A 24,131-nucleotide genomic window follows, 5' to 3' on the forward strand; every position below is an offset into this window, starting at 1 on the left:
TGAGGGATCAATGTAATCAACAGACATCCATGTCATTGGACTGAGATTCTGCAGGAGTAACATTTTCAAAGGTATCTTTTTGGAGTGGAAACAAAATATATTTTTTTCATGCGAATGGTTGGTTTAAAAGTTCTAAATATTTTTTATAATTTGAAACATTTTCATGAAATCATTGGTAGTAATATGCTTTTATTGATTCAGTTGTATATAGGCTACAAACTGAGAGGATATTGGAGAAAACTATTGTCACAAAGTTATACCAAGGATGACATTTTTTTTTAAACATCGAGTGAAAATTAAATTTGTCACAGTTTATTTAATACAGAATTATGATGCAATATAGTACATGCAGTATACAAGATGACATTAAGTTTCCAAAATTCATGCCACAATTATGCTTGAATTAGTCATGAACTTTATTTCTTTATATGAAATGGTTATTGTTATTTTTTTTTTTACAGAATACCTGGTCAGTTAAATGACAGAAGAACAATGCTGGGAGAGCTTAACTGGATATTTACAGCTATTACTGATACTATAGCCTGGAATACTCTTCCAAGAGGTAAAGTAAACTACACCACAACAACCATCTTGGGAATGACTGATCTTTTTTTGCATTTGTCCTTTTCTTTCATAATTTTAGATGACAGTGTTAGTATTTTAGTGACATGACATTTTGCTACACAAGTATATACATTTATTGAACGGTAGTTTTACCATATCCAGTGAAAAGTAGTACATGCCACAAAGATGGGATGTGGTTCTAATATTCCATAATTAAGTATTGTTAAACCACACTTAACAGGAAGCACTGCCATTTGGGATGGTAAAATAAAATTACAACAAAACATCAATCAGATCATTTCTTTAAAGTAACAGGGAAGCCACTGTTTCTTTTTTGGGGTGGAATTATTACAAATTTTTGGAAAGATTGCTTACTCTGAATTAGTGACCAAATTCCTGGAGATAAAAATTTTGATGGATATAATTTTGAATGGGAGATTTTTACATGGACACAGAGAGAAAGTACTTCTTTACCAAGATTATCAACTTAATAGAATATACTTTCTAATTGTTGAAAGAATTCAGGGTTCTTGAAACGGAGGAATTGATTCTCAGTTTATTCTCATTGGACCTTAATTGTTGAATGACCCAATTATCTGCAGACTCAGATGCAGTATAATTAGATGAATGTTTTTTTACTTTCAACAAACATTTTATTTATTCCAGAGAGGCTGGCTGTGTCCTGAAAAATGAATGCCCTAATATTTGGCTACCCCATCCACAGTTTGTACCCCTCTACAGATTTTAAAAACAAAAAGCATCAAGGATATAAAAAAAATGCACAAAACCTTGTCATTTCATGCATAAGTTTATAATTTCTAACATAATGCTATAACATTGTCATCTTATTTACATTTCAAAACAAACAGAAGCTGCTCACCGTCCTGTTCAGGTTTCTAGAATGGACCATTTTCAGTAAAAAGTGCGTAGTCTGCATCCAGTATTTGCAGTGTCTAGTTTTCATATTTCTAACAGAATAATAAGGTCTAACTCTTGCATGTATTTAAAAGGATGTAACTCCCAAGCTATGAATTATTCAGAGCTTATTGAAGATGGGAAACTACATAACATCTATTGTCTGAAAAATACTCAACCACACAAATATGGCAACTGTGATGGATAAAAACTACTATTTGGTTTGAAACTTGAACAAGATGACAGTGTAAGATGTTAGAAATTATACAGTGTGCATTTGTAATATCCTTGATGTTTTTTTTGTTTTTTGTTTCAGGTTGGTAGGGGTGTTACAAACAAATGGGAGGGTAAGCGAATTCTAAAGGATTTCCAATAAACATTGCCTATGGATTGGTATTTCTGTAGTAACCTCCACAAATCCATCTGTTCCTTCATTTGAATTAAATTCTTAATGTAATATCATTCATTAATCCTTCAGTCCTCTTTGTACTTCAGGTGGCACATAAGGCGAGAGAGCTGCTGGTCTGCAGTCTGTCTGTTGATAGTTTCCCATATTAGACCACACAGCTTCATCTCCTTCTCAACTTCCCTTTGCCATGTGTCCACAGACTGACCCTTTTAATGCTTTCTGTCTGTTGTCCAGCATACGGTTATTCTTGTTAGTGCATCTGGTCAATACATATGCCCAAGCTATCTCCATCTTCTCCTTTTCACTGTTCGGACAACAGATTTTACCTTTGTCCTCAGAAACAGCTCTCTGTTTCAGTCTTATTGGGCCAGAAAATTTGCAGGATCCTCTGCAGACACTTGTTCGGAAGATTTCTAGTTCGTGAACTATTCTTGTTGTAAGCTTCCATCACTCTGAACCATATAAAAGCACACTCCTTACATTACAGTTGAAGATGCTTAGCTTTGTTTTTGTTTCCATTTGCTTTGATTTCCACCTCTTCTTCTGCATGGTGAAGGACAGGTTGGTTTTGCTGATTTTTGAGTTCAACTTCTGTCTCAATGTCTCCAACTGTTGCCTTCTTGTTTCCCCTGTAGGTGAACTCATCCACTTGGTCTGTGGGATTGTTGTTGCTGTTGAGTGGATTATTATTTGTTTTGCTGATTCTATTTCGTCAGCTTTTTCTTGCTGATATTCACTTTCAGTCAAAACTGTTGGGCTTTTACTGATATTCACATTCAGTCCCAGGGTTCCCATGCTATCGGGAAAAAGTCGGGAGAAATGATAACTTTTTTCCCAACTGTGAAAAGTCCTTGAATTTCGCAAATATTGATAAAAACAGGGGAAAACCCAGGAATTTTCTGCTCTGACTTGATGCCCGAAACAATCACATAATTGAGTCATAACTAAACTGATCGTGAGGTAAATTTACCGAGTTCTAACCAGAATATTCGGAGGGTGCAGTATGGATAATTTGGTTGCTTGCAATAAACATATATGCCAGTCCATCCAAATGCCCATTGGATTAGATTCATTTAGTAGACTTTTATTTTCAAAGTCAGCTCGATATCCGTATCTTTCCTTACATTTATGGAATAAAAACCAGTCTATCATCACAAGAGGCCAACATGGTGGTGGCAAAGCATAGCCACTTACCCGATGGCCTAGCAAACTTTCAACGTTGTTAGATCGAGTGATACATGCATTAAATCAATATGAAAATTACTTATTTTCTCAGAAATTGTGAGTGTTAAAATCGTTATGTTTTTAATCTGCTGAAAGACAAGATAAAACTACGTCGTTGATGAAATGTGACCTGGTACTAGCGACTTTCATTGCTAGTCGCATGAGTACATAAATCTAACAACCCACATTTTCAAATGTTGTAGAGATAAAAAAAAAATTAAATGAAAGTCGTATACTGGTTGCAGTAAAAATACGAAAAACGAAAGAGCACAAAATTCTCCATATTTATATATTCCGAGAACAACTTCTGGAGTTTGTTGTATCATGTGACTACCACATTGACATGTGCTCTCTGCTTGATAAATCAGACCAGCCAGATTGCTGGCTTTTACAAAAAGTGTCTGACTTTCATTTAATATAATTGAATTTCTGTACAATGACATTATAAAGGAGTTTGTTGTTGACATCACATGACTATTGGATTTCCGATGTTGTCATTTGAGATTTGTGAAGTCACGTGACAAGTAATGCAAATGACAAGTACTGGGTCAGGTTTCATCTACGTCTTGTCTGTCAGCAGATTAAAGACATAACAATTATAATACTTGCCATTTCTGAGAAAATAAATCATTTTCCTATCGATTTCATGCAGGTATGAGTTGATATAACACTGGTAAGTGACTACCATATGTCGCTACCGCACGGTGGCAGCAAATTCCAAATATTCAATATGCAGTTGCAGTGATCCCACACCCCAACCTAAATGTCCAAATATGGAAAATAAGGTGTGAATATTCTGAGGAAACTCGATTAGAAAATGGACTGCTATTCGTTTTAAGCCAAATTTGTAGTCCAAATTGTTGAATCTTAGAGCTGAAATGAGAAATTGTCGTTCATTGTATTATATATTAAAAAACGATTTGAGCCCCTGTATCAGTACACGTTTGGGACTGGTTTAATGAATTACAAGAAGACATGTTGATTTTACAGAAATTTCAGTCCTTGTTTATACAACAGTTTATACTTTTGAAGGTCTTTTGTCAAAATTTAAATCAACCGTTTTGAAAATGTTTTTAAATGAGGGATTTTTAACCACATCGTCTTAAGGAGATTAGGGTGTTTGAAAAATCTTGTTTGGAATTTTACTGGCACAGATAAGTTCAGAGTTAAACTCTTTTCGTTACAAGACAAGATTCTAATTATTTGCGTTTATTGTTTTTTTATACTGTAATAGGAAATTTTACTTTCTATGAGATGCATATATATATATATATATATATTGCTATGTATTTCTTTAGAATTAAAGGTTTGAAAGACAACAAAGCATAATTTATGTTCATTATGTTGTTCCCACCTAGCAACATAATGCAGCAAAAAAAGTTCGAATTTTTATTTTGTACATTGAAATGATTTTACATGCCAATTTATAGGAATATAATCAAACTTGTTTCATGTGATACATTTTGTGGTTTTGTACATAATCATTGTTTCCATTCAGTAATGGTCATATGTAAACCTTGAAAAAAATAATTTCATCCTCGAAAAACCCTGGAAATGACCTGGAAATTTTGCAGTCCAAGCTATTGGGCTGTCTCAGTTAATCTGTCTTTTCTTGCATGACTTTTTGAGAGCAGGCTGGTTATAAACAATAGGTTAGGGTCTGCTATTGTTTCTTTCAATAGCCAGTCTATGGCAACAGTCAGAAGAAATGGTGACCAGATGCAGCCTTGCTTGACCCCTGTGGTGATGCTGAAACTGTGAGGTTGTTGCAAATAACCATGAACTCGCAGTCATTGTAATTACTCTTAATTTGACGACATTCTCCATCGTCTGGGGGATTCTATGAGCGGATGATTTTTCAGAGAGATTTCATAAGCACCATGTTATACTAAAGCTATGCCTGGAAGCCCTCATTCAGATAGTAACCTGCTGGTCGCAATCCTGGATAAAGGAGGGTTGGGCATGCGGCCAGTTACCCTATTCAGCTTCAACAACTGATGTGTGCAAAAATACTACTTCTGGTGCAAGGAGTGAGGGCTGTCTAAAGCATTTTCAGAGTCTTTGAAATTGATGTAAATCAGGCTGTTCCATTCAGCAAACTGTTCAAGAATCTGTCTGAAGGAGAAGATAGGGGCAATGCAGCTTTTCCCTTGCCTGAATCCAGCTTGTTCCTTGCGAATAACATTGTCCATAGCTAATTCTTTTGAGGAGGATTCTGCTGAAGACCGTGCTAGTGGGGGACAATAGTGATCCCTCATAATAATGACAGTTTCCCTTTCTCCTGGGGTGTCTTTTGTGTACCATATCTGCTGGAAAGGCCTGAAAGGAATTTTTGGTGTTTCTTGTAACTAAGCTTTCATGATCTATGAGCAGATTCCATTGACACAAGGTGTTTTGAAGGTTTTCAGGGCCTTTATGGTTTCTATAACTTCAGTTTCAGTGGTGTATCTAGGTTGATATCTAGATCATCTGCTGTTTCTTGAATATCTGCATTGTTCATTTGCTCAGATATGTTTAAGATGCTCTGTAAGTGTTCCTTGCTCCTTCTCGATTGAAATCTTCTGTCTCTCATCAGTCTTCAGTGTTGAAATGTTTCTTATTGTTTCTTGTTCTGTTTATCACTTCCTTGTCCTTTACCCTATATTCTTTAGATAGCCTTTCTTCCCAACGGGTGTGGGGGGCTTGGAAACCAGCATTTTTTTCTTTATATGTTTTCTTTCTTCAGTCACTGTCCATGTTGACTGTAATATCCACTCTTCTTTCTGTGTTTTCTGATAGCCAAGGACAGCATTTCTTGCTTCCTGCATTGCTTGATTGAAGGCATGTGTAGTCATTTCAGCCTCCTCTTGCAGCATGCTGTGCTTACTCATGAGGGTTATTTGGAACTTCTTTTTGATAGCTGGGTCAGTCAGCTCTGGAACATCAAAATGATTATAACTTTTCTCCGCAAGTTGGACTCTCCTCAGCTTCAGACTGCGCACAGCTACTGCAAGACTGTACTCTTTTCCCACTTCAGTATGTCTCTTGGTTCTCACATTTTGCAAGGAAGGTCCCCACTTCTGTTGATAAAGATATGATCAGCCTGACTTTCTGTCTTGCCATCAGATTTCCAGGTCAGTTTGTGTCTTAGTTGCTGAAAGAAGGTTCCACCTTCCAAGTCATTATTTTGACACACAGCCTTTCACCATTGTTGTTCATTGTGCAGGTACCATGCCTTTCCATAATTCTTTTTCTGTCATTGCTATTTCCAACATGTGCATTTAAGTCTCCTATAACAAGCAGAACATCATGTTTAGATGATACTTCCACTGCTACCTGTAGATTATCATAAAATTCATCCTTGAATCCATTTTGTGCCTCCTTGGCTGGTGCATAGGCAATGATGATTGACAGTTCGGCAGATCTGGAATTGTATCATGTGCACAGCTGTCTTTTGCCTACAGGTTTCCACTCCAGGAGTGTCTTGCTTTGTATTTTACTGATGATGAAGGTTATCCCCACATGATATTGGTTATCTTTCCTGCCAGACCAGATGATGGTGCCTCTTGCAGCGGAAGGCCTAGTTTGCATCTCATGAATAACAAGTCTTCTGGTCTGAGATAAAGTTCTTTCATTCCAGCATTCAACTTCGATAATAGAATTTGGTCTAAGAAAATGCAATGTCTTTGTGAAGACTTTCAGTTTTTGTTGTCATCTGTCAATATCCATTATCATGGATTACCTCACTCCTTGCACCAGAAGTAGTATTTTTGCACACATCAGTTGTTGAAGCTGAATAGGGTAACTGGCCGCATGCCCAACCCTCCTTTATCCAGGATTGGGACCAGCAGGTTACTATCTGAATGAGGGCTTCCAGGCATAGCTTTAGTATAACATGGTGCTTATGAAATTGCAGCTTCAGATAGTTATCCCTGGTTACCAATTCCCAGTACTACCTGTCCAGGTAGATGTTAATAATTCTATAATATGTAAGTTTTAATCACAGTTTTAGTGAGCATAACGTTTTATGATTCACAGTAATCATGCTTATGTTACTTGCATTTTACATTATGATAAAATTTTAAGGGTATATAAGTATAATGGAAACAAAAACAGTGATTTTCTTTGGAGGCCAAGCAATAAATTTACATAAAATTCTTCTTACCTTCTACTTACTGTTTACAAGTAATTTGCATTTTTTATTTTGCTTTATAAACATATTTGCAAACTTTTTCTTTCTTTTTTGTTTCAGATTTATTTCAGAAACTGTTTCGTCAGGATTTACTGGTTGCTAGTTTATTTCGTAACTTTCTGCTGGCAGAAAGAATTATGAGATCCTACAACTGCACACCAGTTTCTAGTCCAAAACTTCCAAGTACCTACCAGCATCCTATGTGGTGAGTATTTATAGGTTACTGCATTTGTACGGGAAAATATGAACGAGTTTTTTGGATGTAAATACTGCATGACCTTAGGAGTGAAGTATATCCATCTGAAAAAACGACTTCATATTTTCCCATACAAGTGCAGTAACCTTTTTATTATATGCTCATTTTCTTATTCTCCCTAATACTTAATTATATTAAGAAAATACACTACAAGAAACAAAGTAACTGAATGTATGCCGTATTCCAAACTAAATACACAAGCGCAGATTCATCATTACAAAACAACAACATTATTACTGCGCACATAACTCCGCCCATTTAAATTTGAACTTTGTCTTGTGCTCGACATAACTTTCGAAAGAAAATGGCATGTCTAGTTAAAATTGAAATTTGGAGTCATATGGTGAATGAATGTGCATTGCAACTACTTTTCCATTTGGTCTGGAATGAAAAGATTTTCTTATTTTTTTCTATTCTACGAAATTTCGTGATTATGGACTGGATTTATATGTGACATTTCCACATAAAATACATTGTATTGAAGAAGCGAGGGAGAAGCGTGTTGACATCTGCAAATGTGTTTTTGTTTCTATCATTGAATGTTTGAAATCATAATGTGGGGAAAAATATGAAGTCTTTCAATTGCAGTTATCAAAAAGACGCTATGGAATTTAATGCTTATTTGATTTTGAGTACAGTAAGGAGGATGTAATTGCGCTTATATTTGAAATTACAATACAATTTTGAAATGTGTAATCAAGATTGAGAACCTATGACATGACTCATGTAATTCGGATTTGCAGAACTAAAAAGTACATTTTGAGGAAATTTAGGATGTAAAATGAAGTATATTTTTTACCATTCTTATTACCAGCTAAAGAAGACAGGTTATGCCTTGTCACTTGTATATTATTTGTAAGGACCCTTTCTTGCGTCTACTGTATAGCTAGCCTAAATCCGAAACATTGTATCCAAAAATTGAAGGTGGAATGTGCCAAAGAAGCTGGTATGTGGCAGTCAACGAAAAATCTGCTTTACTTATTCAGAAACAAATTTAATCAACCAAAACGTAAAGTGTCTACTGCGCGAGTGTACATGATTTGTTTACAAATCAAAAATGCTGGTGTCTGCATCCATTGTTTGTTTACAATAGAAAGTAGTTCCTTTATGCACATGAATGCAATATAAAGGTGTGCAATATCATAAAATACTGAACAATTCTGACCATGTAAAGTTGACAGAAAAAATGAGCATATTAAGTCTGACTTTTAAACTTTGAACAGTGCAGTTAAACAAATCATTACCATGGTAGAAATAAAAAGATTAATGATGAGTATTGACTAGAGTCCTGTATTATCTTAATATTTATTTATGAACTTTACTAATTGATATGTGTGTATGTGTTTTGGATTTTTAACATAGCTTTAACAACAATTTTTCAGTCATATCACAACAAAGTCTGCATTGTGACAGTTTATAGAGATGTCTAGCACTGGGGCATCATGCTGCAGACATGTAGCATGATATCCCACCCAGTCACATTATCCTGATACCAGGCTGAGCAGTCTTAACACTAACCTCTTGATGCTGAGTGTCAAGGGAGGCAGCTGCTAGTACTGTTTTTATAAGTTGAGATATGACTCGGTTGGAGTTCAAACCCGCATGCAAGGCAGACACTCTAACCACTAGGCCACCATAGCAGTCATAAATCGATATTGTTTTGTTGATTTTATGTATACATAACAGATTAAAAGGATGAGACATTGTGTGAACTTGTAAAATAAATAATGTGGACTCAACATTGTGCACACATAAGTATTATTTATGTGTCACAAGGTAGGAAGTATGTGACAGTGACTTCCTTATTGGACTGAGTATTTGGTTTGCTATCTTTTTACTCCAGCAATATCACTGACTGGGATTAACTTTTGAACCCGATGAATTTATCTTAGTTTATTTATACAACAACCATGTCATTCAAAAATCATATGGTCAAGAAGAAGAGATTTTGATCATTAAAATTACCATTAGGTCAGGAAGGGATTTTTATCATTCAAAATACCATTAGGTCAGGAAGAAAGGATTTAGATACGGTCATTGATCTGAAAATACGATTTGAGGTTGCATTTATTTACTTTTTAAAATTAATTTTTAAGCTGTTTTTATTTTGTTTCGTTGTATTGTCTCTTTGGTCCACATCCACAGTCTGTGCCACATCACTGATTTTAACATTCTCAACATCCGGTTGTTTAAACAAAGAAAATGCCGCTGACAAGAAAGATTCAGCACGAAACTGATGATGAAAATGGAAAGTCTAAGCATAGAAAGCAGCATTTTGTTACCAGTTTCTAATACTCTGTGTCCATGCCTTAAACCATTGTCTAAAGGAGAACATTTTGTGCTCTGCACTGTTTGCAACTTAGACTTATCCTTTTCATGGCACATGGAATTGGAAAATTGTGCAAAATTGGAATCACATTAGTAAAGGGAAATATAAATATTTTGTCGATGATGAAGGGAAAGAAAGTCAGAGATCAACACATACTTAAAAAGTAAATAACATGTGCTGAGGTTGATTGTAAATATGAATTTGTCATTGAGCACAGCTGACAAGTTAATGGAAGCAATGAAAAATATGTTCCCAGATTCCAAAACTGCTATTTAGAAACAATCTCTCTTTTACCAAAGAGTGGACAGATGACCAGCTGGATAGGACAAAGAGTACCTATTATATCGCCATTAAAATTCCATAGACTAAGCCTTCATTAAGACATCAATTCCAAGTGGATCAGTTCGATATTGTTGACAAACGTTGTGCAAAGTAATATTTAAAGCTCATTTCTGGTTCTAGTAAATGTTGACAAAGCTGATACTGGCTGATACTAGATTTATGAAATAATAAGATAGCCTTCACCTATCTAAATGAAGTTATTTTCTGAGTGGATAACAATGTCATAATGTTTTGTATTAAGTCTTCCTTAACCATGTATAATGTAGAGAACTGGCTTTATTTAAAATGTTATGGATATGTGTGAAGCTGAGAAAACAGATTTTCTAGAGAAAGTAACATAGGTAAATAACCAAATGAATTTGGGTGTGTGGAGGTATTCTTTTATGGTTTTTATCACTATAATATAAACAATATCTTTAAGTCAGTGGTGGTCAGTTTCTGCAGATTTTTCCTTGAAACACAGTTGCCTGAATACCAGCATCTTTACAAGCTAAGACTTATTTACAGAATATTGTATAGTCAGTATGTTGTGCAATACTACATAATGGTAATTATAGTGTATTGATAGTGTCTGCTATTTGTGTGCTGTTTCACAGGTGATGTTTGCTGTGTTAAGATGTTAGAAATGCTGAATGAAAATACTGACTGCCTTCTTAAAATACAGACAGACGTTGCTTAAAATAGTGACAAAATGTATGGGTAAACAGGTCTGTAAACTGCACATTGCAGACATTGTAGCGATGTGACTGAAAAGTTGTTAAAGCTATGTTAAAAATCCAAAAGACATACACACAAAGAATATTGGTAGATCTTTCTTTTATAAATTGAAAATCATTTAAGACTTGGGATTTTTCAGGTTGAAATATTCTTTCTGTCTGTAAGACAAGTGTGGGGATTTAGTTCTGGATCTATGCATGAAACATCTGCCCAAACTTGAGGAGGCTGGTTAAATTATATTTCAACAAAAGTAGAAAAAATTCCAATTGAAAACACTGGATAAAGCAGAATTTTGAATAAATAAATTAACATCATACAGCTTGAAGTAAGTTATTTTTATTTAAAATGTCATATTTAAGCACATGTTAGATAAATATAGATTGTATTTAGATTTACTTGGGCAGAATTTGATTGAAAATTTTCTTTGTTCATCTGTTTAATTTACAGGCAAGCCTGGGACCTTGCTCTGGACCTCTGTCTGAAACAGTTGCCCATACTTCTGGAAGATGAGAATGTGGGATTTAAACACAGTCCATTCTTCACTGAACAGTTGACGGCATTTGATGTATGGCTTCAGCATGGATCTGAAGACCGAAATCCCCCAGAGCAGTTACCTATAGTATTACAGGTAAAATTTGTAGAGCATGATCTCAATTTTAAGCAAGAACAGAATGCATGAATTATTTTTATATGATCAGGTCAGTTTCAGCTTATTTGAGATGTGCATTTTTGTGATGTTAGCCATTCACAAACTTTGGAATTGTATGTGCTCATTAGGTGCAGGCTTTTTGTGAGTAAAATTCTTAATGACATTAATGTAAGGAGAAGAAAAGCCTCTGCTAACTGATGATGCCAGGCATCCTGAAAAAGAAAAGAGGACTTTTCTCTTATGCCATATAGGTAATGGGAAGAAACTCTTACCATTACCTCCCCTTATTTGAACGCTGAACTTTAATATCAGTCGGCTGTTGAATTACATTTTAAAAGGGATTAGAAACTTGCAAAGTGGTATTGACATATTATGCAAAATGTACTCAGCGTAGTATACAATATGTACTCGGCGTAGTATACAATTTTTATTTAACTGTTAACCTTTAAGTGCTTGTAAACAGTGAGCAGATTATTGCTTATACTAGACGTGAAATCTTTACAAGATTCTGATTTCAGTAGAGCTCTAACACAGTTGAGTATATTGAACTATTGTTGTTTCCCCCTCCCCTCATTTTTTTCTATTCGCTGTTTATTTTGTTGGGAAAAGAGGGGAGCTCCACCTTTAGATAATCCTGGCAGCATTTCTATAATGCTTGTGTTTTTATCATTCATCAGTTGTTCGCACTGTGGAGAAAGAAGTTCAGTGGCTACAACAGATATGAATCGCATAAATGACTTTCAGGTTTCCCAGGACAAACTTTTTACACAGTGTACTTATGTACCTCAAGGTCGGATAGATTTTATCAGGGCATGTGCATTCATATATTTAGAAACAACCCACTATATCCTGTTCCAGCAATGGAGATGTTCACTGTTAGAAGAAAAAGCACAGTGTTGGTGGAAATTCACCTCTTCTTGCACATGGCAAATGCATTACTTATTTGAGGCATTTTCTTTTATCAGTGCTTGGGCCAAAAGATTCAGAATAATGTGGCCAATCTTATAGAAGCCATATTGGTAATATTAGTGTTTAAAACCATACCTGCGGCCCTACAAACTAATTAGCCCTCATTACAACCAAAGTATATTTAGTATATTAATGATTGGCATGAAACTGCACATAGATTTTATTTGATATAGTTAACTTTAGGGCTGTTCCATTAAAACATACATGAGACCCAGGGAAGGCACTTTTAAAGTGGGGTACTCACCCATAGATGCAATTTAGAATTGTATTATCACTTTAATAAGAACTCTGTGAAATCAAAGTAGCCTGACATCTGTTTTTTAAAAACTGCCTTCCCTGGGTACCATCTGTGTTTAAATGGAACAGCTCTTACACACTTGCACATAAAATTCGTTATTTTTATGTGCAAAAATGTAGCTGAAGATTTCTTGTTCTTTTTGAGTGCATATATGTATATATATATATATCCTATCTAAACATGGATATGGTGATATCTTCACAAAACTATTTGTAAATGTTTTATAATTGGTGTTATTTCATTGTTGCTTATGAAAAAAAACTAATTTGTAATGAATGCATGTAATTAAACAGGAAATACAAAGAAATAAATTGAATATACAGTTATTTTGATTACATTTTCTTATTAAAATCAGTAGAATTTGAGCTTGGAATCTGGACCTCCTGCACAAACCTATTATGATAGACAACCTATTTTGAGAGATTACTTTTTGGTGACATAAAAGGTGGTCTCTCAATACAGGTTTTGCTTTTTTGCAAGTGAAAACAGTGGTAAAGCATTATAATAGGATGAAAAATTCTGCATAAATCTGCATGTGCAAAATGCATTGTGGTTCGAGAAAAATGAGTAATAGCATACATGCCATATCAAAATTAAATATCCATCCATGTTTGGTATGAAAAAGTGAGAAAGCAGGAGGTTAGCAGCCGTCCATTTAGTACGTATGCATGGAGATGGAGGGAGGGTTAACCAAAATGCATACGCTTGCATGTGGGTGTGTGTCTACTGATAAAGTACATATGCATAGGAAACGGGTGGGTGGGGTGGGTAAAACCTCGATATTAATTTGCATAATATGTAACCTGTTCGACTGGTTCAGTTGGCATTTGAATTTTAGCACACACTAGACAAATTTTTAAAGTTATGCAGCTTATTTCTTTGATGCAGCCATACATTCAACATCAGTGGACTACCTGTTTTGTTAAACACATTAATATTATTAATCCTTGATCGTTTCTGCGTGGATTAAATATAGGCCATTCTATATAATTTGGGTGTGTGTGCGTCAAGCATATGCACGCAGGTTGGTTTTGTGTATAAAGAAGTACACATGTACAGGAAGGGGGGATGGGTCAAGCTTTGCCATATTTTTGCGTACATACTAAATGGATGGCCCCTTACTCTTTTTTTTAATCTAAGAATAAATATGGGCTAACATTACAATAACTCTTTCATCTACGATATTCTTTTGGTTCAGAATTTTCAAGGTCTGCTGTATCCCAGATTCCAAAATTGCACAAGATATTTAGAAACAATCAAGAACACAACTAAGAATGAAAACTTGTGGACCTTTAATAGCAAATACATCACAGGAATAGAGTATCAGTATGAAAGGCATCAGAAGTCTCAGTGAAACTTACTTGCCAGTTACTGGAGTGACACTCTGTATTTAGCCTAGGTCTGATAAGCATCATTCATCGACGCTTTACCATAAATATGATGCTTTAAGTGGGATTGCCTGTATAACATTTAATTGGATAAAGCTCTATGAACTTGTTACTTGGCTTTCATTAGCAATGGGTTAAATTTAAATGAAATTAAGTAGAAATAATATTAGATTTACTGAAATAAAATGGATCCTTGACCAAAACTGCATTATCAGAGGGCAGCAGGATATTCATTTGGGCACACTGTATGTTATTCCTTGTTTAGACAAGTACTGTATATACTTGCTTGTAAATCAAGTCCTGCTGCATACAGCACAGATATCCAGCTGCAGACTGAACAGATCCAGATCTGCAATTGTATAATGCACTGGTAGAACTGGGTCAATGCAGTTTGTAAGGTCTAATCATTAAAATAAACAGCATAGACCCTGATCTGTCAGCACATTATGTGATATCATATCAGGGTCTATATTGTCTCTAGTTGGAATTGTAAGATACTTGGTGTTCAATAAACACATTGGTTGAAAAATGGGTATCTCAATGTTAAAGACTGAATGATATTCTATGCTTGGGATTCCTACGCTTTGGAAAAGCATATAACTTACTACTTGATGTAATTTATCTGAATATTCGGGATACAAAAAAAAATGCTGGGGAAACACCATCAGATTTCAAATGGTCATTTTGCATCCTTCTCTTTCTCCAGGTTTTACTAAGTCAGGTCCACAGATTGCGAGCCCTTGATCTTCTTGGCAGATTTTTAGACCTGGGTCCTTGGGCAGTTAGTTTGGTGAGTGTTGTGTAGTGTTTTCAAATATTGGTGAGTGTTGTGTAGTGTTTTCAAATATTGGTCATTAGTTACATGTTCAGATGAACCAAATCTATCTTGTTTATTTTAGGCACTAACTTGTACACAGAATATTAAAAAATCAGTATAGGTTATATTTCCCAGAAATTGTTGCATTTGTATGAAATAACATGAATTTGTAGTGCATGTGACATTGCCAGAACTGGCTGAAGAACATATAGTTTCTTTGCCATACTAAGTAAAAAGCCCAGAGGCTTAGCTCAGTAAACATTGTAATTTGGGTTTAGGTTTTAGTGCTGATTTCTGTTGAAAGTAACATTTTTCTATTCCTTTCTCTTGGAGCTGTGGTAGAGTGTTGTTCTCATAATCCAAAGGTCCTCAGTTCAGTACCTGCCTTGGTAAACATGGGCTTTCAGCATTGGTGTTGCCCTTGGGAAGGCATTTAGTTCCATTTTCTTGGTATAATATTGTCAATAATATGTTAAAAATTGGCTTTAAAAACCAACTAAATATCTTTACTTCATGGAAAATCTCAAGTAAGCATCAGAAAAAACATAATATTAATGATTTTCTTAGAGATTGCAATTGTTTGTCAGTGTAGGAATATGTGACACAGTCTAATCACTTTGACAATAGTGACAATGGATAGTTGGAGTTTAATAGAATTTAAAACTTGGAAGATGTGATGATGGACTTGCTTGTCTGTTTCTTAAACTGTTAACAAAGCAAAGGCCTTTTGATGACTTCACTTGTATTATTTACATCTGATAACATTTAGTTGAGATAATATCTTATGTAAAGTTAAAACTAACATTTAGTTGTTGTTATTGCATGTAAAGTTACAGTTGATAACAATAGAATTGAGATTTTATTTATGTAAAGTTGCAGCTGATAACATTAACATTTAATTGCGATATTGCATGTAACATTATAGGTTGTAATAAACATTCATTATACTGTTATCTGACTAATTCACTGCATATTCAACAAAAATGCAGACAACTTTGATAATCAGTATTATTATTGTCAATAGGCGGACAAGCAGCTTATGAAGTGGTTAAATTAAGCTCATGGCAGAGTGTTCAGTCTTCAAAGAAACTGTGGTAACAAACTTTTTAGAGCATTTGATTTTTAATTCAAGAGTTGCCAGTTTGATACCCACCAAGGCCAATCAGGGTTTGATTCCTTTTTATGCCCTTGGGGAAGGGCACTTGGCTCACATTTACTCAGCATTCTAGCCAAATCAGGTGCTCAATGTGCCGTCAGCAACCAATTAAACAAGCATTCAGCCAAACAACATATATTTTCACACCAAAGCATTATCTCCTTTTCTCACTTTTTCTGATTGTTCACAAAAACATTTGTCAGAAAAGTTAAAAGAAATGTTCAACTTTATTAGCATGATGAGACATGGGTATCACTTGCTCATGGTGATGGCATCACTGTGATCAACTTTGTTAAAGTTTCTTCTTAAATCTTTTGCAAGTCTGATGAAGGATTGATATTTTTCCAACACAGATACAGGGGAGGCATTATGTTCTGCATAAATTGTACTTGATGCTGTTGCTTGACACAATATGTTTTGTTATGAGCAGTAGCCAGCCAATGTATTATAGACATTTTATAATTGGGATTGTAATAGTATTCTGTATGATTAATGAATCTGCATTAGTAGTCAGACTTATTCCAGTTGGAAGAGATTATGAATCACAACGATCGTAGATAAATGTAAGAACTATCATTTGCCAGGGACAAAAAAATGCAGCCACAGTTCTGCAACTAATTAGATTTCTGTCATATGTTCTGAAATATTTTTCATTAAAACTAACTGCTGTTTTAACATTTTTGTTGCATCAGCAATGTTCTCTTATTATTTTCAGGCTTTATCTGTGGGTATTTTCCCATATGTTCTCAAGCTGCTGCAGAGTTCAGCACGAGAGTTACGCCCCCTTCTAGTCTTTATCTGGGCCAAGATTCTCTCTGTGGACAGTGTAAGTGTCTATTTTCATGACTCACACTTAAAATGTACATAGACTAAGTAGGGGGACTAACGTGTTAAAATTAAATTTAACTTTAATGGTTATGCATTATTTTAACAGATGATAATGTTTTGATAACATGAATTCTGTGAATCACTTTAAATTAGTGGCTACCAAATTTGGTTGTTTTTGTGGATAAGCTAGACCACAAATGTAATAACATAATGAAATTTGTACCAAGTTTCTGTTGAATGTTTCCCCTTCACCAATCAGGCATTATTAGCATTACTAGTTTATGTGCTTATTTGTTTACTTGCAGTGCTGATTCAAATACTATTCATTTTGTAAATGATCTTAAATGTTTCCATTGATCACAAGTACTATTCACTGTTCTGTTGAAAAAATAGAACACAGGAGTACGTTTTAATTACTAAACACATTAATTCATATATCTAGCTGTTGAATAATTAATCAGCAAATCAGTCCTGCTTTCTCAAATCCCAATTTCATCTCATCCATCCAAGGTTACACTTAGTCCTGTGCGGAGAAATCCACTTTGCATAAATTTTCTGAAGGGTATATATCTTCAAGTCAACTGAGACCTTATCTTAGAGCTTATCTCCCTTGTCTTCCTGTTATTTAATTGAGTAGTAACTGATACTTTGACATGTAAATCCAGTGGTTGCATCCATCTGGTACAAATAGTAGTATGATGCCATTTTCCTATCAGCAAAACAGCAACTTCTCCATACTGCCTTTTCACCACTGTCTTAGCAGCATTTTGATAGTTGAGAGAGTGAACTCAATTTTGACAGAACTGTTTTTATATGGAAAGATAAAAACTTGTTACAAAAAAGGCTTGGTTTGCTGGTGTCATCTGTTTTAGCTCTTAATCCCTAATTCTTGAGAGTTTATGTTTTGATGGCAGTCTAAGAATAATGAACAAAAGTAATGCTGTTTTAATTCAGGTAGTTGAATTAAGCTAGAAAATGCATGCAGAAGGTTGTTTGCATCTTGTTTGCTCAGCTATTAGAATTCAGGTTGAGTATTAGCAATGAACAATTTACTTAATCCTCCTAATGACTGCATTGAATGTTGATATTATCTTTGTTCAGAAATATACACATCATTGCTGAATATTTTGCATGTTTTCTATTTTGTTTCTTTTTTTCCCCTCAAATGAGAAATCAACAGAATTAAATACCAGTGAATATATATTTTCAACCTAAACTGTTAAATTTAATGCCCATGAATTTGAAGTTTTTTTTGTTTCTTCTTTTTGTATACAATGCAAAATTTATGACTAATTATATCCATTCTCTTGCAGGGTGATGTAATACTTTTAATGTGTCTGTCCATAATTCAGTTTCCACATGAACCACTGAGTAGACTCAACCTAAACTTGATACATGGGTTTCCCATGTGAGATGGATATTATTTTGGGTCCCCTCCACTGTGGTCCCTAGGAATGGGTCAGAAATAAGATGTACACAGATTGCATTTATAGTGATTTTTTTTATATAATTATGGCAGACTTCATCTGTGCATTTGTAACAATAAGGCACATGTGTAACAGATTATGGATTACAACCCCTATGGTCACAGTTTAGGAAGTTAAGGGGGTGGGGCCAGTTGTGGGTGTGAGTACATGTAATATGTGAGATTTTGTTCTACTTTACAGTTTTTTTATATGTCACTTGAATTGATACCTGCTTACAGTTTTAACAAGCAGTTTGTGTCTAATATCTTGAAAGAGGCAGTCATTTTTACTTTTTGGCCTGTGTCTCCTGTGGTGTAGATGGTTAACAGTGATCGTATAATATGATGCAAGCTCAAACTTTTTTTATCTTCAGCATAAATAATTGTTTACGTGTTATTTTCAGTCATGTCAAGCAGATCTGGTGAAGGATAATGGTCACAAGTATTTCCTGGCAGTCCTTGCAGATCCTTACATGCCAGTAAGTGTTTTTGTTTTGTACTTTTTTGTTGTTGTTTTAATACCACTTTTCAGCACATGTATCCACTTTGGCCAAGCCTGAGACTCCAACCCAGGTGGACAATTGTGAGACATCAGCATCCTATAAAGGTGTGCACCTTAGACCACTTGGACACCCGGGGCCCTGCCAGTAAGTGTAATTTGAAAGACTGATCTTTCTCTCTCTCTATTACATGTGTTTGTGTATGTGTGTGTCTGCATGTGCATGTGCCATCCATGTTTGGAACAAATGTCCAAAAGATTATTGGTTCATATACTGTTTTGGCATGTTATCTTTTCTTGCCTGTGGGAGACAAATATACACACATAAGAATATTATAATTATATATATACATATTTAAACATAGTTTATTCACAATTGTGACATCATTTCACTTCATGGTTAGTAACAATAATTTTCTCTCAACTGCAGAAAATTGATTATGAGTATGTATCTATTGAGTAGCACATTAGTACAATTCTGGCATTATATTGTTCAGTAGAAAATTGTAGTAAAAATGGTCAATAATTCCCTTTATCACATGATAGTACTTTTCAAGATTCAAGTCACAAGTATAACTTAGCAGCAGTCTAGTATATCATCAGGTGCTGTAACATTTTCATTCTCTTTCATATTTCAGGCTAAACAGAGGACAATGGCAGTATTTGTCTTGGCAATGATTGTAAATGAATACAGACAAGGGCAGGTAACTACTAGATGTGGGTTTGTGGACCTAGACTATCATATATATAGGAGTCATTTTGTTAGCTTTGTTGGTAATGCTGTCATCAGACCAGGTTAAGTTTTAATTAATCTTCACTTATAGAAGCATGTTGATTGCTACTCAGAATTTGGCTCTCATGTTTGAGATGTGTAAGATCTAATTAAGTCATGTTTCTAATGAAAGTTATGAAATCATTTGTTGCAACAAAGACTGAAATTACTTGACAGATTTTCATAAAATTCATTTGAAGTAGGCACAAATGTATAGAGGACATTTTCTTTTCTTACATTAATACGGGATATATTTCATTGTGTGACACCAAAAATGTGATATTTTGATGTGTGGTAAAGCCATGAGTTAAAATATATCAATTTTGGAACCATATATACATAGCTGCCAACCCTCACGAATTTGGTGTGAATTTCATGACTTTTTCAGCAATTCACGGATTCATGCCGCAAGCCAAAAATTCACGAATTCTCCAATCCTCAATTATTTTAAATCTTTAATAAAATAACCGATTTCCCGTTAAGCGCTAGTCGTGATATTCGCAGTTGCCGAAACGGTCCGGTACTGCTGGTCGCGATATTAGTAGATCTGCAGCTGATTAGTACAGTTGGCCCGGTAGCAAGCATTTTAGCCTATTTTAATCTGTATGTATAAGAGTAGTTTTACAAATGCTTTTGAGAGAAACTGGGGCCTAACCGGAATTTTGCTCCGCGCATGCGTCACCAACACTGATTTGGTATTTTTCACAAATTGTTGTCCAAATTCACGACTTTTTATCCCTATTTTCACTAATTGTGAGCCTGGAAGGTTGGCAGCTATGTATATATGCAGTATTAATGTAGGAAAAGAAATTTTCTTTTTTATTATTTACAAAACTTGTTCTGAATTGATCTTCAGAAGATGAAACTCTACGGCACAACATGTTCACATCCCACCCCCAGTTTTTGTAAATTCACCTCACTTTCATAGGTTGAGCATATGAATATATGGGACTTAAGAGAGCAGTAAGATTGTGTTGACCTGATCTTTCTCAGTAAATTACATTTTGTCATTTTGTAAACTTGATGACCCTGTCTGAAAACAATTTGTCAAATTCAGCAATGCATCACAGTGGGTTTATCATTGTTGTCAAGTAAGTAAGGGGACATAACATCCAAGAGATGCTGACAGTGTCTGGTCAGATTTCTTTATCAAAGGTTATTTTCCATGTCTGAAATATAAGGCAGTTCCTGTTTATTTGTTCTAGCTCCCAATGTACTTTTTCTTGTTGCTGCAGCTTTTGTTGGCATGAATAAGCATTGCATAGCATGATGGGAAATCTTATATTTTCACATTTGAAAATATTAGGATATATTTTTTACATGCCAAAACATAGGAATGAAAATTATTTTGCCAGTAAGTCTCTATATTTCACACTTCTACATGTAAAAGATTTTTCTTGTAACATGACCAAAAGTTCTGATTTTATTTTATGAAACATTCAGAATAGTTTTGTGAAATAACATTCAGATACATTGGGATGGTTGGGTTGTTATGTCTTTCATGACATCTCATCATTTATAATGCCTTGCGGTGTTATGATATTTGCTTCATATAAACTGGAAGGGATTATGAACTTAAATAAAATAGTATTCATTTAATGAACTGTTTTTTGTTGTTGTGGAATATTAGGTTTGGCTATTGTTGTTGTTGTTTTAGGGTTTAACGCCATTTTTCAGCACACGATAGGCTATACATGGCGGCCAGTATTAATGGTGGAGGAAGAACCCAGGAAAACCCCTGAAAGAACCACCGACCCATGAGAAGCTACTGGCAAGCTTTCTCACATACCCACATTGGCTGAATCCGAGATTCGAACCCACGCAGACAGAGGTGAGATGGCAGTGATCCATAATGGAGAGCACTTTAGACCACTCTGCTACTCGGGGACCCAGGTTTGGCTATTAATCTGAATGAATGAAACTGCCTGGGGTGATAAAATTAACATTGCAGTCAATACTGACTTCTCTTTTTGAGAGAAAAGGCTCGAAAAGAGGATTGTGCATTTGTGTTTATGTATTTATGTGTATAGCGTGTCAGTGTTTATGTATTTTTATATTTATATGTTGACTGTTCTGGTGGCCTAGTCATTAGAGCATCTGCCTTGGATGTGGGATTTTGTGGGATCGATCCCCAGCCAAGTCATAATAAAAGACTTATAAAAATGGTACTGACATCTGCCCTGCTTGGCACTCAGCATTAAGAGGTTAGTGTTAGGACTGCTCGGCCTGGTGTCAGGATAACATGACTGGGTGGGTCATCATGCTACATGTCTGCGGGATGATGTCCCAGTGCTAGACATCACTATAAACTGCCACACTGCAGACATCGAAGCAATATGACTGGAAAATTGTTAAAGCTATGTTAAAAATCCAAATCACACACACTCACACATACTTATATGTTGTTATTTATATAATGTCGTAATGTTTGGAACTAATTGTTCTCATTTTTTTAGCTTGTGTGTGTGTGTATAAAGAAGTATATATATAAACAGAATTGGAATAAAGGCTAAATTGATCTAGTCATCTACTTCCTACCAAATTTCCACATAGCTAAGAATGTTTTTTTTTAAAAGTCTGTCATGTAGAAAAAATAGGAAATAATAATTATTACAAAAAGTCAGTACCAATGCAACATAATGGTAAAAAGATTCAGTCTTTGTACTGTGGTTTTAAAATATAGATACATTGTGTCCCAATGTGTATTTCAGGAGACTGCTCTGCAAGGCAATGTTATTTCCATTTGCCTGGAGCAGCTAACAGACAGCAATGCCCTACTGCGGCAATGGCTTGCCCTGTGCTTGGCCAAGGTGTGGACAGACTTTGATAATGCTCGCTGGTGTGGAGTACGAGACTCTGCTCATGAGAAAATATTCAATCTGCTGCAGGATCCTGTTCCGGAGGTAGGGATTTTAAGAATACACTGTTATTGATAGGTTATGATGCATAACTATGTACTTATTGCTCTTATAATATAACTTGGTGGTCAACTTGCTGTTGTCGGAGTACCAAAAGAAAATCAATGTGAAATCTCATTGTATACGCCTTTATAACCAGGGTTGCATCTAGGACGCAAGATCTTGCAAATCCCCTCCCCCCAAATTTAAGATTTTCTGCAAGATGTTTAATTCTATGCAGGCAAAATTGCCCAGAACATAAGAATTGTATGCATTTTTCCATGAAGAATGTGTTATTTTTTTTATTTTTTGCTGTAAAATTCCTGTTTTTCCCTCTTGGCATAAAGGTTATACTTGTATAGTTGTAAATATGTCACATATTTCTGTGTGTCATGTGCTCAATTCTGATTGGTTATTAAGAAAGGTAAGAAGAGCACATTTGATACAGAAGCTGGCTTGGCAGCACAATGTGTTAAATGGCAAAATCAGATAAAACTCAGACACTTTTTCATTATTTTAGCAGTAGCACTTCTAATAACAGTTGACTGCTCCAGTGGCCTAGTGGTTAGAGTGTCCGTCTCAGAAGCGGGCAGTCATGGGTTTGAACCTCAGCTCAGCATGAAGAGGTTAGTGTTAGGACTGGTCGGCCTGGTGTCAGGATAATGTGACTGGGTTGGACATCATGCTACATGTCTGTGGCATAGTGCCCCAGTGCTAGTCATCACTATAAACTACCACACTGCAGACATCGTAGCGATATGACTGAAAAATTGTTAAAGCTACGTTAAAAATCCTGTTCACACACACACACAATCTAATAACAGTCAGGGTGCAGATGTTTCTGTCAATAGGCACAATGACAGTGAGCAAACACTTCCTCAGGTTAATCCCGTATTGTACGATGCTAGTGATCATGTGCTTGAAGATGGTGGCGATGAAACTAAGGGTCCATGTAATGTCAAGAAAAAAAACAGTAGTCTTTCAATTCAGACCGGAAACAAAATCGACCATGGCTGGAAATGAATGAAAATATGAGATGCTTTGTAGATGGTGTGCAAAAACTGGCAAAACAAATTTCTTTCACACTTGGAAATGCTAATTTCAGGACATCAACCCTTGACAGACATGTTGAATTACCAGGTCACAAACAGGTGATTCAGGATTTGAAACTAAGTGAAAATCTTAAAACTACATGCATGGCAGATATCAGCAAGAAATCTGAATCAATTATTCATGCTATGTCAGTTGCTTATTGGCGAAGGAGAATATTGCTTCTCTAAAATATGGCTCACTGTTGGATTTTGTTGAATTTCTGGGTGTTGGTATTGCCAACATGTGAGTAGGAGGAAACGCAACAGATTCATCAAGGGGTTCTGTAGAGGAATTTCAGGTAAGTTCTTTTATTTACATTTTTTCTATTGACATTTAGATGGAGAAATGGTATATACTGACAAGAAACCAAAACA

The 24,131-nt window shown here is 35.3% G+C and overlaps 1 protein-coding gene across 2 annotated transcripts in view; it reads left to right on the forward strand.

Moving 5' to 3' along the window:
- Nucleotides 1-24,131, forward strand: part of LOC149802713 (regulatory-associated protein of mTOR-like) — a 119,231-nt gene that overhangs the window by 19,345 nt on the left and 75,755 nt on the right. For both annotated transcript variants that reach the window (XM_089952122.1, XM_089952123.1), the window contains exons 8-15: nt 462-562; nt 7,344-7,488; nt 11,375-11,555; nt 14,938-15,021; nt 16,920-17,030; nt 18,902-18,976; nt 19,635-19,700; nt 22,480-22,671. In XM_089952122.1, the coding sequence (XP_089808248.1) occupies nt 462-562; nt 7,344-7,488; nt 11,375-11,555; nt 14,938-15,021; nt 16,920-17,030; nt 18,902-18,976; nt 19,635-19,700; nt 22,480-22,671 (955 nt within the window). The remainder of the gene's footprint in view (nt 1-461; nt 563-7,343; nt 7,489-11,374; nt 11,556-14,937; nt 15,022-16,919; nt 17,031-18,901; nt 18,977-19,634; nt 19,701-22,479; nt 22,672-24,131) is intronic.

Source organism: Sinohyriopsis cumingii, chromosome 3 (genome assembly GCF_028554795.1).
Source record: "Sinohyriopsis cumingii isolate HCF-2022 chromosome 3, ASM2855479v2, whole genome shotgun sequence".
Taxonomy (NCBI): domain Eukaryota; kingdom Metazoa; phylum Mollusca; class Bivalvia; order Unionida; family Unionidae; genus Sinohyriopsis; species Sinohyriopsis cumingii.